Below are 16,929 nucleotides of genomic sequence, written 5' to 3' on the forward strand. Positions count from 1 at the left end.
CTAACCACACCCTTCACTCCCCAATAGGTCTACAAGTAGATTTTTTAAAATTAAGTTTTATTTTTTTAATCAGTAAAAAATTGCCTTCTGGGCATTGAGAGTGTTGTGTGTCAGAGGAGGTTCTAGAATTCAGGTCTTCCTGGCTCCTGGGGCTGCCTTCCATCAATGATGCTGTGTTTCTTCTCCATTAAACTATAAGAAATAACAAATACAAAGAAACATTGGAAGACTTGCATGAAATAATGCAGAATGAAGAAAGTAAAAAAGGACATGGTACATACTGACTATAATTATGTGAAAGAAAAAAGCAACATTGAAAAATGCATAGAAAAAATGGTTCAGAAGAAAACAAAGAAATGTGGCAATTTTGTGATCTTGCTAAAATTAACGAGCACCTTTTCAAAATAAACTGGAGCACATTATGATTCTGTGTATGATCATTAAAAGATAACATTTTGTAGATCAGAATGCTGGCTTTTACTGGTGGTTATCAGGGTTAGGCAAAAATGTAACAAAAATAAGTGTATTCGTGTACAGCCTATGTTTGTCTTCTCAATGGAAGAAGGGGAAAAATTGGAACTCAAGGTTTTAAAAACATATGTTGGGAGTTGTTTTTGCATGTGACTGGGAAAAATAAAATACTAAATAAAAGAAAAGAGAACAAAAAGAAGAAAACTGCAAAAAAAAAGTATATTCTAGAGGTGCTGAACAAAGTGGTGTATGAAGTTAGATTGTAAGCCCCTTGAGGGCAGAGCCCCCCTCTTGTCTCTTTTTGTATCCTCAGTGCTTAGCACAGTACCTGGCACAGAGTAGATGCTTAATAAATGTTGATTGATTCATTATTGGTTGGAGTCTTAGAGGAGAAGTTGAAAGGAATTTGGCAAGGCTTCCTGGAAGAGGTGGCAGTGGCCTCTTGGCTTCCTGCTTGGATTTGCCCTCATTGGGTAGGACCTCAGGCTCTAAAGGTTTTAGCTCCTCTCTTAGAACTCCCTTTACCTCAGTGCCCACTTATGATAAACCAATGCACGCTAAGTTATGATAGCAACTAGTTAGACTACATAGGGCTTACTCAGAGGTTCAAGGACCAAGTTATCGGGACACAGTAGTGGCTCTTGAAGCCTGACCTTCAAAGCTTAGCCACGGCCACTCATAAAATCTTAGAATTAGGGATTCTTAGAATCACAAGCTCATGGAATTTTAGATTCATCAAATATTAGGATTTTTTAAAAAATAGATACAGTTCTGGCTGGGAACTTACTAGTTGGGCGACCATAGGCATGTTGTTCAGCATTTCTGAGCTTCAATGTCCTCATTCATCTGCAGAATGGGGATGCCCAGACTCCCTCATTTACAGAGCAGTAGAAAGGAAATCAATTTACCAAACCTCAAGGCTCTGTGGAATTATGGGGTGTTATTAAAATCAGACTCACAGAATTTTAGAATCTTAGAATTTTTTTGATTTGAAAGGTGCCTGGGCAGTCATTTAGACTAACCCCTTAATTGATGCATGGTGGGTTGATGAATAGGGGGAGCCCCTCCCCTCTCCTTCCCCCCTTCCAGTGGATAGGAGAATCAGGTGGTTTGGTTTTAAAGGCAAACAACCATTAAATGTTTTAAGGCCTAAAGAAGACTAAGAAATCTTTGTTTATTTATTTTTTTTCCTGCTCCTTAGAGGGCTCTGCACAGAGAAGGAATAGATAGGAATAGATTCTCTATGAGGAGTTTATTTGAAAGCATTCAGAAGCATAGTCAATGGAATGTTAGAGCTGAAAGGAACTTTAGACCACAGAGTGTCTGAAGATAGAATATCTGGGCTGGGAGAGACTGCAGAACATAGACTGTCCAAGCTATATTAAAATAGAGAATGCTAAGTCTGAAAGTGACCTTAGAACAGAGTAGCATGTTACAACTACAGAGGACCTCAGAGAGAACATCTAGTCTAATTTATCTTTCAAATTCTTGGTCAGAGCTGACTCAGCTCGCAGTCAGTAACATGGCGTGGTTTAGTTCTAGTGCTAACTGGCTGTATGACCTTGGGCAAGTCATGACAACAGGTCATGTTCCTGTGATGTGATGATGTTCAGTCGTTTTTCAGTTGTGTCTGACATAGTATTTTTGTTGTTCAGTTGTTTTTTATTAACATCCGACTCTTTGTGACTCCATTTGCGGTTTTCTTGGCAAAGACACTGGAGTGGTTCACCATTTCCTTCTCCAGCTCATTTTACAGATGAGGAAACTGAGGCAAACAGGGTGAAGTGACTTGTCCAGAGTCACATACCTAGTAAATGTCTGAGGCCATGTTTGAACTCAGGAAGATGAGCTCAGCGCTCTATCTACTGTCTCACCTAGTTGCCCCATCATGTTTCTATGGCACTGGCAAATTTTTTTTGAATTTTATTTATTTTATTTTGTTTTGAACTTAAGAAATAAAATAAGCATTTCCATAATATAGTAGAATAGAAAAAAGATGATTGTAAATCACAAAACTACAAATCTGTTATGTACAACTTGTTGCTCCTTTTAAATACATAATAGTTATCATGTAACTTTTTTTCTTTTCTTCCATCCCCTCACCATAAGCACAAGTACATACATATTGTGTGTATATATATATATATATATACACACACACACACATACAAGCACACACACATATATACACATACACATATATATACATACATGTGTGTGTGTATATATATATATATATGTATATATATATATATCACCATTCTATACATACTTCAATTTATCAGTTCTTTCTCTGGATACAGATAGAATCATTCTTTCATATGTCCTTCGTAGTTAATTTGGGTATTTATAGTAGTCAAAATGACTTAGTCGCTCCAAGTTGTACTGTATACAATGTTCTCTTGGTTCTGTTCATTTCACATTTCATTATTTTGTGCAAGTCTATCCATGTTTTTCTAAGATCATTGAGCTCATCATTTCTTATAGCATAGAAGTATTCCATCACAATCATATAACACAACTTGTTCAACCATTCCCCAATTGAAGGGCATCCCTTTAATTTCCAGTTCTTTGTCATCACAAAGAGAGCTGCTATAAATATTTTAGAACATACAGGTTCTTTTCCTTTTTCCCTAATCATCTTGAGAAACAGACCTAGTAGTGCTATTGCTGAGTCTAAGGGTATAGGCAGTTTAATAAATCTTTGGACATAATTCCAGATTGCTCTCTAAAATGGTTGGATCAGTTCACAGTTCCAACAGTGAATAGGTGTCCTAATTTTTCTGCATCCCCTCCAACATTTGTTACTTTCCCCTTTGATCATTTTAGCTGATCTCACAGGTGTAAAATGACATCTCAGGATTGTTTTAATTTGCATTTCTCTAATCAATAATGATTTAGAGCATTTTTTCATATGACTATAAATTGCTTTGATTTTTTTATCAGAAAACTGCCTGTTCATATGCTTTGATCATTTATCAGTTAGGGAATGACTCATTATTATAGATTTGGCAAAGTTCTCTGTATATTTGAAATGTAAGACCTTTATCTAAGAAGCTGTCTATAAAAATTTTTTCTGTTTTCTGCTTTCCTTCTGATCTTGGCTACATTTATTTGTACAAAACCTTTTAAATTAAATTTAATATAATCAAAATTATCCATTTTACTCTTTATCTCTTATTTATTCACAGATTGTTCAACTATCCATAAGTCTGATAGGTAATATGTTCCATGTTTCTTCAAATTTTCTTGTAATCTCTCTCTTTATATCTAGCTTATATATTCATTTTGATCTAATCTTGGTAAAAGGTGTAAGATATTGGTCTACTCCTAGTTTCTGCTAGATTGCTTTCCAGTTTTTCCCACAATTTTTACCAAATAATGAATTGTTATCCCCCAAAGTCTTTTTACCTGTCAAACACAAAGTTACTATATTTATTTGCTGCTGTAAATTGTATGTCTACTCTGTTCCACTGATCTACCTTTTTATTTCTCAGCCAGTACCAGACAGTTTTCAAAATTATGGCCTTATAATATAGTTTAAGATCTGGTACTGCTAAACCTCCTCCCTTCACATCTTTTTTCATTCTTCCAAATAAATTTTGTTATTGCTTTTTTCTAATATCAATAAAAATAATTTTTTTGGCAATTTAATTGGGATGGTATTGAATATATAAATTAGTTTAGGTAAAATTGTAATTTTTATCATATTGGCCCTGCCTACCCATGAATAATGAATATTTCTCCAATTATTTAAATCTGATTTTTATTTGTATAAAAAGTGTTTTTTTAAATAATTTTGTTCATATAATTCCTGGGTTTGTTTTGGTAGGTGTACTCCCATGTATTTTATACTGTCTAGAGTTATTTTAATGGGGTATCTCTTACTATTTCTTCTTGAAGGGTTTTGTTTGTGATATATATAGGAATGCTGATGATTTACATGGATTTACTTTGTCTCCTGCTACTTTGCTAACATTAGTATTCCAACTAACTTTTTGGTAGAGTCTTTGGTATTTCCCAAGTGTATCATCATATTGATGAGGTCTAGAGGTTTAGGGGTGCTGGGATGCCAAAATCACAACACGGAGGATCCTGCCCAAATGAATTTGACCCAAGCCTTCTTTCAGCCAGACACGAGGTTTATTAAATATCCGCCATATTGGCCAGACTCTTAAGGAATCTAAACAATTGTGAGCTATTGTCTAGGTTCTTAAGGAATCTCAGCACCTTAATGGAGACAAGATGGACCTTATATACAGAAAGACAGTGGCAGGAATCTAGGAAGGATCTTGATGGGAATTACTGGGAGGTCAAGAATGGGATCTAGATTGGGTCAAGGTTGGGAAGTAGCCAGGAGACATTGGGAGGTAATATACAATGGAGTTCTAGGCTTGGTTAAGGGTAACAGAATTGTGGGATTGGGTCTGGGGGACAACAAAAGACCAGTTGATGGGACTCAGGGGAATGCCAGAGACCTCTTTGATCAAGTGGGAGAATTCAAGGAGAATCCCTTAGACAAATGAGACCCAATTCTTTTGGGGTAAGGGGCAAAGGTCTTGGCTTAGGCCCATACCCCACCAATATCATCTGCAGAAGAGATCGTTTTATTACCTCGTTTCCTCCTCTGATTCCTTCAATTTCTTTTTTCTTCTCTTATTGCTATTGCTAGGATTTCCAATTGAATCATATTGGAGACAGTGGGAATCCTTGTTTCATACCTGATCTTACAGGGCGGGCTTCTAGCTTGTCTTCATTACAAATAATGTAATCCATCCATCCTTCCTTTTTCTCTGCACACACTACATGTTTCCCATGTGCATGGACAGTGCTGGGTGCCGGATGGAATTTTGGTAATGGACTCAAACCTCTCCAGTCTCCAGCTGAAGTAACTGAAGCCAAGAAAAGTGAAAGAACTTCCCAAAAGTCCCATGGCAAATGGATGGACAGGATAAGAATCTGCCCTTTTTCCATCCCCAGCCCCGTGCTCTCCCCTAGAGAGCGCTCAGCTGCTTCAACAGCAGAACCACAAAATCTCAGAGTTGGAAGGGACCTCAGAGCTTATCCAGGGTAACTCACACCTGGTGAAGAATGACTTCAACTACATTCCACCCAAAAAGGACCACATCCAGCTTTGGCTTGAGGACCTCCAATAATTGGAGCTCACTACCTCCCAAGCTCTTCCATAACACTTTTTTTCCTGTTCTTTTTTTTTGGGGGGGCTAGGCAATGGGGTTAAATGACTTGACCAAGGTCACACAGTTAGTGTCAAGTGTTTGGTCTGAGGCCAGATTTGAACTCAGGTCCTTCTGAATTCAGAGCTGGTGCTCTATCCACTGCGCCACCTAGCCTCCCCCTCCACGACACTTTGGTATAGCTCCATTAGGAAGTTTTTTGAGCCAAAATCTCTGTGCAGTTTTCATCTGTCACTTCCAGGTTCTAACCTCTGGGGCCAAGTAGGTCAAGCCTCATCCTTTTCCCACATGATTACTAGAGAGAGCTCTCCTGTCCTCCCTAAGTCTTCAAACCAACAAGCATTTATCAAGTCTATATTAGGTGTGGGCCACTGTGCTAGGCACCAGGTATAAACAACAAAACAAAAAAAAGGAACAAACACAGGTCCTTTCCCTCCTTGAGCTTATATCCTACAGTTCCTTCAACAGATCCTTGCCCAGCATTTAACCCAGGCCTCTCACCATCTAGGAAGGAGTTGCTTGGTTAAAATTAGAGTTAGCATTCATTGCATATTTTCGAGTAGGACTGGCATTTCCACCTCATCCATGTAGGTACACCTCGATTTGCTTTTAAAAGTGTTACATAACACACTGAATGACACACCTCCCTGTATATGTATGGTGGACACTCCTTTGGGGAGGAAAGGTGCTTTGGCCTTTCCTTGATGGATGGTTGCACCGGAGGGAGGCATGCCCTAGCAAAAATGGGTTGGGTGGCAGGACCAGTAGGGCCAGTCTTTTGCTGTTCCTGAAGAGGTGCTGGACTGATGCATCCCCCTCTGCAGAAAAACCAGTTTGGAGAACACCACGCCTAGGGGATCATATGATGCAACTGTCTGTTACTGTCCAATTGCATCAGGGTTTAGGATACATGTGTCCTTTACACCAGTGGGGGTGGGGCAGCATTAGCCATGGGAGGAAAAGACCTCTCACCCGAGGTAATCTGAAGGTGCTCTCTGAAGGTTATACAGCTTGTTTGGGGGTAAACACAGCATGGGAACAAGTATCTACATGCCACTTCCTGCAGGTCCTTGAACCTAGAGGTTTAGCTGAATTCTAGTTAATGCTGCTTTTATTTTGTACAAGATATTTTGGTTGGTGTTTTTGCCGTGGCCAAAGCTTCCTCACCAAATGGCCGGCCTCCTGGGCAGGGATGGGGGTGGGGGTGGAGTTTTTCTTAATTAGGCTGGTCCTTGGAAGTTAGATACGATCCAGGATTGTACTGAAGCCCTTTGCAGGAAGGTAGAACCTGCTGGAACTGGCCTTGGGAAGCCCAAGGGATCACCTCTCTCTGTAGTTGAGTTCATACCATGTCATTGAGAAAGGGATCAGAAAAGGTTTTCCTAATTCAGCTTCCGACTTCAAAAACTTAGTGCAATCTCTGGAAGAAATACAGCACATTCTACCATTTATTGTGCACCTACTATGTGTAGAGGAGGTACTGAGGGGAGACATTAAGTTTCGATAAGTCCCTACCCTTTGACAGCAATGGGATCTACAAAGTTAATTACAGTACAAAAGATCACCTGATAAGTTTGTGGGGAGTTACAAAATAAAAAGCTTAGTGGGTGTGGTTTGAACAAAAAGGTCCTAGTGGAAGTGGCATTTTGTGGAAGGGAGTGGTCTCATGGGACCAAGAGCTGTCTAATTTGTCTAGGGCATAATGTACCCGACTGGAAAACAGGAGATGGGGGCACGGGGAAGAAGCATGTGGGGATCCAGGGAGTTCTGGGAATACTGAGAGTATGAGTTAGTAGACAATCAGTCTACAAACAATTATTAAGTGCTTACTATATGCCAGGCACAGACAGAAAGCAAACACAAGACTAGGAAAAACTGATGGGGAAAGTCAATAATAGATTAGAGGTCAAAGTCTTATGCAGGCCTAGGAGATTTCTCATTTATATCTATATATTGATTAATTATATGTAATATAATTAACATGTATAATATAATATATATAGTCATATAATTAATATAATATATATCTCACTTCTGCCTTGTTCCATCAGCATTTTAGGCTTATTGGATTCTGACCTTTTTTTGTCATTGAGAGAGAGTTAGCAGTCTTTCAGTTTTTCCATATGAAAGCAGCAGCTTCCTTTCCAACTCCCTTTGGTTTCTAGGATTCATTCATTCAGTCAGTAAATATTCAGAAAGGGCTACTATTCATATTCAACAAAAATCTATTAAACACCTGTACTGAGGGGGTTCTGTTCTTTGGGAGACACTAGACAGTCTCTGCCCTCAAGATGCTTTCTTTCTAGCAAAAGATCATAGGGTTTGAACTGGTAGGGACCTTAGAGGTCATTAAATCCAATTCTTATTATTTTACTGAAGAGGAAACGGAAGTCCAAAGAGTGACTTGGTCTAGGTGACAGGTATCCAGGGATAGGTAGGATTCAAACCCTGGTTCTCTGATATCACTCTTTCCCCTAGGTCCACAGGACTTCCAGACATTTTGAAGGTCTGTGATTTCATTAATAGGGATGGAGCAATGCCTCCATCTTTTGTTCAGTTGTTTCACTCGGGTCCAACTCTTCGTGACCCCATTAGGAGATTTTTTTTTTGGAAAGGATATTAGAGTGGTTTGCCATTTCCTTCTCCAGCTCATTTGATAGATAAGGAAACTGAGGCAAACAGGGTGAAGTGACTTGCCCAGGGTCACCCAGCTAATAAGTGTCTGAGGCCAGATTTGAACTCAGATGAGTCTTGCTGGCTCTAAACCCAGCGTTGTATCCACTACCCAACGCCTCCATTGCTATGTCTGAAACAGTTCATCATTTGGTAGTCACCTAGGGCGTCCGAACTTAAGGGGGCTGCTCCTGAGAGAACTGACCTACTTTCTTTTGCACTTTCAAACTTGTGCAGCTTGGTAGGACCTAGCTGCCAAATCTTGGAGGTGTGGTCTTCAGGAGCTTAGGGCATCCCAATGAGAAATCTCAGTAAGCCTTGGAGGTTGCAGTCAATTATTAAGGGAACCAGTGGCATAAAAATGACCCAATAACACAGTTTCTGCCCCAAGGAGTTTTCAATCCAATTGATACAAGGGGGATACTACAACATAAGGCATTACTGCGTAAGAGAACGTATTTCCTAATTCTGGTGCTCTCCCTCTGTTGATTCTTTAAAATTGGTCCTCCCTATATCTTGCTTATACATAGCTGGTTGCATGTTGTCTCTCAGACTGGAAACACCTGGCAATGTTTTTGTTTTTCCCTTGTGTCTCCATTGCTTAACACAGCAACAGGCACATAGTAGGCACTTAAATGTTTGCTGGCCAACTGACTGAATTGAACATCACTTAATGAACACCATGTGCAAGTCTAGCTCATTCCAATCACTTAGGTATTGTGCTTGCCTTCTTAATGTTATCCTGGTCTAGGATCCAGAATACTTGGGTCCAGGTCTTACACGCTACAGGAGATAGAGTGCTGGGCCTGCAGTCAGGAGTCCCAAGTTCAAATCCAGCCTCTCACACTTATTAGCTGGGCCAAGTCACTTAACTGTTGTCTAATTCAGTTTCCTCTTCTGTAAATTGGGCATAATATTAGCAGCTAGCTCCCAAGGTTGTTGAGAGGCTAAAACGAGGTATTTATAAAGCCTGAAAGCATCCACAGAAATGCTGGCTATGATTGTATACATAACAATAAAAGTAGACACATTATCTATCTCCTTTGGGCTTATCACCTAATATTGTATATTATAGTTATTTCTGAATGCAGATTGAGAGGCAGTAGTGTCATGGGGAAGATCCTGCCCTTGGGGTCAAAGGGACTGGGTTGGATTCTAGGTTTTGCTACTTAGAGCTGGTTTAACCTTGGACCAATTATTTAATCTCTCTGGCGTTTTCATCTGCAGAATTAAGGGGGTGGACTGGCTGACCTGAGTCACCCTTTCGGCTTTAAATTCGTTATCCCATGATAACGTTCTTGAGGGTTAGCCCTCAACTTAGCCCCTCTCCTTACTCGGGACATTACTACCTGAGGCAGTATTGCCTTCACCAGTGCTCTTTAAATGAACAGAGAAATGAGAGCTGTCATTACTGTTCCCTTGGCCAAAATAGGAGCCATTTTCTAGCAAAAGATGTAACTCAGCCCAGACTTGTGCATGCAAGAAAATCTTTTTTTGCTCATCTTTGCCCATCTGCTGGGTGTGTGAGGTTGGAACCCCCTCGTGGCTCTTAGCTGCCTTCCTCTATTAAGTGGGGACTGGGAGCACCTTTCCCAGGGTGGCTGGGAAAACCGCCTGATCTGATCCCTGCCAGAAAACCCAGCTTTCCCAACAAGCCGGGCCAAGAGTGGGGCTCCCACTGGAGACTGGCATCCCCCTCGGAGGAAAGGTTCGGAAAGTTTTTGGAAGAGCTCAGCAATGCAGAAGAGGGGAAGAGGGGGCTAGTACCAGGAAAGCATCATCGCCCTCCTCCGCGAGGGCGCGGAGCGGAGCTGGCCGCGCTGGTGGGTGGAAGAGGGCGGGGGCAGCCCGCTTTGCCCGTCCTGGGGGAGGGATGGGGGAGGGGACCGGCCTCCAGGCCCTGGGGTCCTCCAGACCTGGAGAGGGCGCGGTGAGGAGGTTTATTTCCCCCGGCTCTCTTCTAGCTCTCTCATTTTCTGCTGCTCGTCCATGTGTTTCTGTTTTGTAGTGAAGCATTTGTCCTGGAAGCTCGTATTTACATTTTAAGTGTATCTGGTGAGTGGGCTGAAATCCTTTTCTGTACTGGGATGGGGAGGGAGATGTGGGGAGGGGGGGGAGTTTTCGAAACCGCAGCGGTCCAATTATTTTTTTTTAACAGGAGGGGGGATTTAGTTTTTTCATCACTTTCGGTCCAGGTGTGGGGGGGATGGGGGGGCTGAAATTGAAGAGCGATCAGTTTTGCGAGCTAGGGGAAAGTTTGATGTTTCCTTCTCTTTAAAGAGAAAAGGTTAAAAAAAAACACCTCCCAACCTGGGGAAAGGGAGGAGGGGGGGGCTAGGGGGAGGTTTGAATGAATAAAAAAGGGAAGGAAGGCGGATCCACGTGGTTTAATCGGAGACAGACAGAGATCCCATTGTTCAAAATCAATAAAAAAAAAAAAGGCAGACAGAGCAAAAGAAAAGAGAAGCGCCGGAGGAAGGCGAGGGTAGCCCAGCGAGATCTGCAACCTGGGATCCGAGAGGGAGAAAAAGGGAGGAAGACGCCCCGAGGGGTACCCGCCGAGGGGAGCGAGACGCGGAGTTGGGGTCACATAGCAAAGTTGCGGGTCTTTTTCTGGTTGGAAGAAAAAAAAAACCAGGTGGTTTTGTTTTGTTTTAGGGGGAGGACTAGAATTTTTTTTCTCTCCCTGGGAGAAAGGTCTTTACTCTCCACCAGTACCCCTCCCCCGTAGGGTCCGGCTCACCCGAGAACCCCCAGGCCTGACTTCTTTAGGGATGGATGAGGCCGGAGACTTGGCTTTGGATAGACCCTCCAGCCATTTGTGGCGGGGGAGGGAGGGAAGCTGGGGGAGAAGGGGAGGGGGAAGAGATAATTGCCATTAATTTCACTGTGGGCTTTTAAACCGGGTAGGACGGTGCTGGCAGGAGGCTCTCAGACAAAAGCAGCAGGTGGGGGAGAGGGCCAGCATGACCCCCCCCCTTTAAGCCGGAGCGCCCCAAGGGAGACTCCCGGAGCTTCTTAGAAGTGTTACCAAATCGTTTGCCATCAGGATTTTGGGGGTTTTCTTGGGGGGGAGAGGGTGTAATCTTTCATGGCCTCCCCGATTTTACTTTTTTGGGGGACGTCGCTGGGGGCAGGGGTGCATTGGGCACTTTAGGTGATCTCCAAGCGTTGCATAGCTTTCCCCAAACTTGCCCCAGCGGGGCCGGCTCGGAGACTTGGGTGGGTTCAGGTCGGGCTGCTTTCGCTTTCTCGCTTTCCTAAATTGACCCCCGCTTCTATTGTGTCGTGGATGTGCCCGCCTGGCTGCGTGCGTGTGTGTGCGTGTGTGTGTGTGTGTGTGTGTGTGTGTGTGTGTGTGTGTCCGTGTGTCCCTAGCCGGGAGACCCAGCGCGGCCGGAGCAGAAGCAGGACGCCCATCGGGGACCAGGATGCCCAGGAAGAAGCTCGGCGCTGGGCTCGGAGCCGGGGCGAAGGCGGCGGCGGCGGCCTGGGAGCAGCAAAGCTCGGGCAACGGGACGACGGCGGCGGGCGCGGCGGGGGCCCGGGGCGGTCCCCCAAGGAAGGCGCGGGGCGGCGCGGCTGCGGGCAGGAAGCGGGAGCGGCCCGAGCGCGGCAGCTCCAGCGGCGGCGGCAGCAGCGGCGACGAGGACGGCCTGGCCGAACTGGACGGAGGCAGCCTCGGCCCCGGGGCCAAGCGGTCGGCCAAGCCGGCGCCGCCGCCGGGCAAGGCGGGGGCGGGACAGGCCGTCGTCATCACGGAGCCGGAGCACACGAAGGAGCGGATAGTGAGTGCGGGGCCGGGAGGGCTGGGCGCCGTCTCCGCGGGGGGCCGCCGCGAGCAGCCCGGGCTCCTTTCCCCTCCCCATCACCCTCCACCCCCGTAGGCCGGCGGCGGGGGAGGGGAGGCCGAAGCCCGCGTGCACTGGGGTCCGGGGGGAGGGGGAACGGAACAGAGCGGGGAGCGAGGGGGGTCATGGCCCCGCCCCCGCCGGCCGCTGCGAGCTGCCTTCTCCCCTCCCCCTCCCTTTGGGGGAATCGAGAGTTTTCAAGTTCGGTTATGAAGGGGGGAGGGAGGAGCTGGCGGCGCCTCCGGGCGGGAAGCTGGGGGGGGGTTGTGGGGGGGGAAGAAGCCTCCCTGATTCCCTCCCCCCTGCGTGCGGCGGGTTAGTCATGGCGGGGTGGGGGAGGGGAAAAGGAAGGGGGAGGGAGAGGCGGGGCTGCCCGCCCGCCCGCGAAGGCTCTGCAGGGAGCGGCGATTTTGCCGGGGCTTTGAGGTTCCCGCCGCCTCGACTCCGGCGCTCGACGAAGGGGAGGGGCCGGCGACGCTGGGTACTGCGCACGCTCTCTCCCGCCCCATTCCCGTCGTCCTGGAAGCTGGGGGAAGCCCTGCTTCGGGAGGGGCGGGCTGAGCCGAGAGGGCGCATGCCCAGTAGGGCGAGCTGCCTTGAAAGTTGGGGGAGGCGGGGGAGCCCGGCAGTGAGGTGTTCTGAGCTTTGTTTCCTGGTTTGTCCTTGCACCCGAGTGGGAGGTGGGGCGGGTGCGCGCATCCCTGGGGGACTCCGCCCCTGGGGGACGGCTAGGGGGCAGTTTGCAGAACTTGTCTCCGGGGACGCTGTATAGCGCCCACTTAGGAAAGGATGAATAATGAATATCTCGTCATTAATTACTAATCGGTGCTGAATGCTGTAATTGAATAATAATGGCAGCGCCCGTTTATGTAGATTTTTGTAGTTTTCGGAGAGTTCACCCACCCCTCCCTTTCCGTTGGGTTGAGCCAGTACTTAAATATCCCTATACATTGGTCTCTGGATCTTTCTTCCTGGGCTTCTTAAGCCCAGAAGTGCAATAATGAACTGCCTCTTCAGGTAGGGAGCTCCCCCCCCACTCCCAGTAATCACTGGCCCAGATATACGTAGAAGAATTTCCTGCACACTGTGGGTTGGACTAGATCCCCCTTCCCACTCTGAATATAGGGGATTCTTTTTGGAGGAGCAGGCATCTGCCTTATAATACCCCTTTAGGGGTAGGTAGTAAAAGTACGTTGATATCCATTTTGCGGAGGAGGAAAGCAAGGCCCAGGATGCTCCATGATTTGCTACTAAGTGGCAGTGCCAGGCCTGGAGTTCAGGTCTTTTATACAACTACTGCCCAGAGAAAGGGGACTATAGTAACTATTCTTCCTTCCTGATTCCCAGCACACTCCCAAGTATTTTGAGGGTCTTAAACACAGCCCTAGTAGGGCTTTCCACTAAGGCGCAAATTAATGCTCGCCCTCGTGTTTGATTTGAGGAAGGAACCCTGAAATGACATTATCTCAGAAGGAAGGAAGGAGGTCACTTGGAGCAGTGGTAGGGAGGGAGTTTAGAGTGTGCAGAGATGGGATCCTGAAGACCCTGCATCACCTTACGGGGCCTACCCTGGACAAGTGACTTCCCCTTCCTTGGGCTTGGCTTCCTGGTCTTTAAACACTATTCTCTCCCCTAAGGGCCCTCCTCTGTTCTAAAGGGACTCATTTAGAGTCCCTGCCTGCTGTCAGAGCCTGGTGTGGAGGTTGACAGTACCAGAGACAGCCAGATGATCCACCCCAGCTTAGTGTTTGTTTTGGGGATTACATTGACAGGTCCACTTAAACTTTCTTAGCTTCCCCCCCCCCCCCCCCCCCCCCCGTTTATTGGGAAATTGAGTAATTCAGATACTTGCCCAGCAAACACTAACTTCCTAATTTTCAATTTAGTTTTCACCTGCAATCGAGAGCTCAGCCAGAATACAGTGGTCTGGACTGCAACCCATTTCTGTGTTCATGTTTGCAGGGATAATTTCTAAAGGGCAAAATGAAATTCGGCAGCTCTCCTCTGGCCCATTGAGGGAGCCTGTTAAAGCAATGGGTTTGTCTGTTCAGGGAGTCCCAAATGGAACTGCAGAATGGACCATCTGGGTCAAGGCAGGAAGGTTACCCAAGTTTCTTATGCTTGACCTCCTTTCCCTAAGTAATCTTTATACACCTATGGGAAGTAACTCCATGCAAAGACTATATTTAGTGAAGAAATTCCATTGCATAATAAAAACAGATGGGTTTTGTTTAAGCAAAATAGTTAGGTGGTTTGGTGAATAAATTACTGGGTCCAGAGTCTGGAAGGCTTGAGTTCAAATTTTGCCTTAGATGTTTATTAGCTCTGTGATTCTGAGAAATTAACTCCTCTGTCTTCAGTTTCCTCTTGTGTAAAATGAAGATAACATTAGCACTATTTCCCAGCATTGTTAGGATCCAGTGAGATAATAACCATAAGGTGGTTAGCACAGTGCCTGGCGCATAGTAGGTACTTAATAAATGCTTATATTTTTCCCTTCTCTGCCGTATGTAAGTGTGCATTTGACCCAGGTTTGAAGTTTCAAAGTGTCATGTACTTAACATACGTACCTGTATCGACAAAGTCTTCCATTTTTCTGGGGCAAAGGGAAGGGAATAAGTATTTAGATAGCATCTTTTCAAGTGAGGTGACCTTTAGAAGTTTTTTGAGGGTCTTTGCAGTTAAGAAGGCAAATCAATAGTAGTCAAAACTTTTGCTCTGGGGATACAGATGTGAAAAAAGTAAGGCCTTGCCCCTCAGGGAGCTTACAATCTAAAGGGGGAAAACAGCATACAGAAGGAAACTGGAAGAAGAAGCTACCCTGTGGAGGGGACATGCTAGAAAGATCAGGGAAGTCTCAAAGTAGTTGAGCAAGGTGAGAAATGAGGGTCTGGCCTGCACCTCCTCCTTAAATGGAGGCTTTGGGGTCTTTGACTCTCTCACCTAAAGGCAGAGGGGCAGAGAGGGTGGTGAGAACCCAGGGTTGATTGGATCTTGGAGGATGAGAAGATTTCACAAAGATGAGGTTCCTGGGCTTCTGAAAAAGTAGAAGTCCTAAAAGAAGTGCAGCCTGGTGGGAAATGAGGAGATGGGAAGAACACACACATACTTTTAGACCATACAGAATTCACTTGATCCCAGAGGGTCTTAAAAATTTTGGTTAAAACAGAGACCATGGTGTCTTATGAATTCTCTTAACCCTTGACAATTCATTCAAAGTGGAAGGGTCCCTATTGAATCAATAATGATCTGTCAAGGGTTAGAGCTGTCATTTATGTCCTGTTATGTCAGTGGGAGCCAACATTATTATTCCTTTGGCCAGTGGCTATTTTCTAGAAAAAGTGCCAACGTGACAGTCCAGACTTGTGAGCGCAAGAAAACCTAATTAATTAATTAAGTCATCTTTGCCAATCTGAGTGTGAGGTGAAATCTCCCCTTGGCTATAATTTGCATTCCTCTAATTATTAGTGATTTGGAGCAGCTATTCATGTGGTTGGATGTCTTCCTTTGAAAACTTTTGCCTGATCAGATTCTTTGACAGTTTGCAGGGATCCAGACCTTCGCAGCAAGCCAGATTAAATGGACAAATCCAACTGTCATTAGGATGGAGCAGTTCAGAACTTTCTTTTTTTTAAGAACTCAGAAGTCCAGAAAAGGGAAGGAGGGGCCAACCCCAGAAAATATAACTATTTAACCAAGCTTGGGTGAGGGGGGGTCCCAGGAGCAGGGTGGGTTGGTGGGCAGCTTTCTATCCATTAACCCACACCGTCTCTGTTTGCCCTGTCAGTCCTTCTGAAATATGCCTAGCTGTCTACTCACGGGATCAACAAGCCATAGGTAAAGTGTTTCGCAAACTTGAAGGAGCTATAAAAATGTTTGCTTGTACTGCTATGTCCCTGGTGCTGACAGATAATTGATGTGTGTGATTAGGGGCAAAGAAATTTCTTTGATTTTATTAATCACGTGTTACATGTCAAGCACAGAGTTAGGTTCTGGGGATACAGAAACATTTCTGACTTAAACTCCAGGGGCACAGAGGAATGACAGTCCTTGGGGGCTTTCTTGTATTGGAAAGATTAACATGGAATCTACATGAGATTAGTGGGAAACAACACAGATTAGTAAATGTGAGATGCATGCACAAGGTCTTTTCCTGAGGGAAGGTGCTACCAGCTGGGGCTTAGGATAGATAGGTTTGATAAGGGAAGGAAGCATTCAAAGTGAGCTTTGGAAAGAAGAATTCTAAGACTCTCACATGTGAGGAGGGGGAGTGCATTGGAGGGATAAGAGGCCTGGAAAGGGCAGGGGGGGCAGTGAAAGGGCATTGGGCTTGGAGTCTGGGTGACCTGGTTTCAAATCTTCAGTCAGCCACGTGGTACCTCTGTGACCTTGGACAAATCCCTTCTCTCTCAGCCTCAGTTTCTACAACTGTAAAATGAGTGTTGTGGTTGGACCAGATGACCTAGGAAAGCCCTTCCAGCCCTGAATCTGTGATGCCTTGAAGGCTGTGTATGGGGCAGGCAGGAGGGCCAGTCATAGTCCCAACCAGTGAAGGAGAGGGAGGCCAGAGCCAGTGTGGCAGCCTTTGACTGACCTGAGGGGGTTGTAGCTTATCCTAGAGGCTAGAAGGAGTTGCTAGAATTTCACTTCTTGGTTGTCTTCACCCCCTCAGAACCTCAGTTTCTTCCTCTGTAAAATGGGAGTAATGATACTTTGCCCTCTCTACCTATGAAGGGGGC

General features: G+C 45.2%; 1 protein-coding gene across 4 annotated transcripts in view; it reads left to right on the top strand.

The window, feature by feature from the left end:
* Positions 1-10,284: 10,284 nt before the first annotated feature.
* Positions 10,285-16,929, top strand: part of RCC2 (regulator of chromosome condensation 2) — a 51,113-nt gene continuing 44,468 nt past the window's right edge. Inside the window, exons 1-2 of one of the 4 annotated variants that reach the window (XM_020972587.2) lie at positions 10,285-10,394; positions 11,718-12,127. In XM_020972587.2, the coding sequence (XP_020828246.1) occupies positions 11,771-12,127 (357 nt within the window). In that variant the 5' untranslated portion in view covers positions 10,285-10,394; positions 11,718-11,770. Of the gene's footprint in view, positions 10,395-10,766; positions 10,978-11,232; positions 11,288-11,717; positions 12,128-16,929 lie in introns of those variants that run through there. The other 3 variants (XM_020972597.2, XM_020972616.2, XM_020972606.2) reach the window with 3 other exon arrangements.

This window comes from Phascolarctos cinereus, unplaced genomic scaffold, assembly GCF_003287225.1.
Source record: "Phascolarctos cinereus isolate Bilbo 61053 unplaced genomic scaffold, phaCin_HiC Scaffold_726;HRSCAF=1367, whole genome shotgun sequence".
In the NCBI taxonomy this organism is placed as follows: domain Eukaryota; kingdom Metazoa; phylum Chordata; class Mammalia; order Diprotodontia; family Phascolarctidae; genus Phascolarctos; species Phascolarctos cinereus.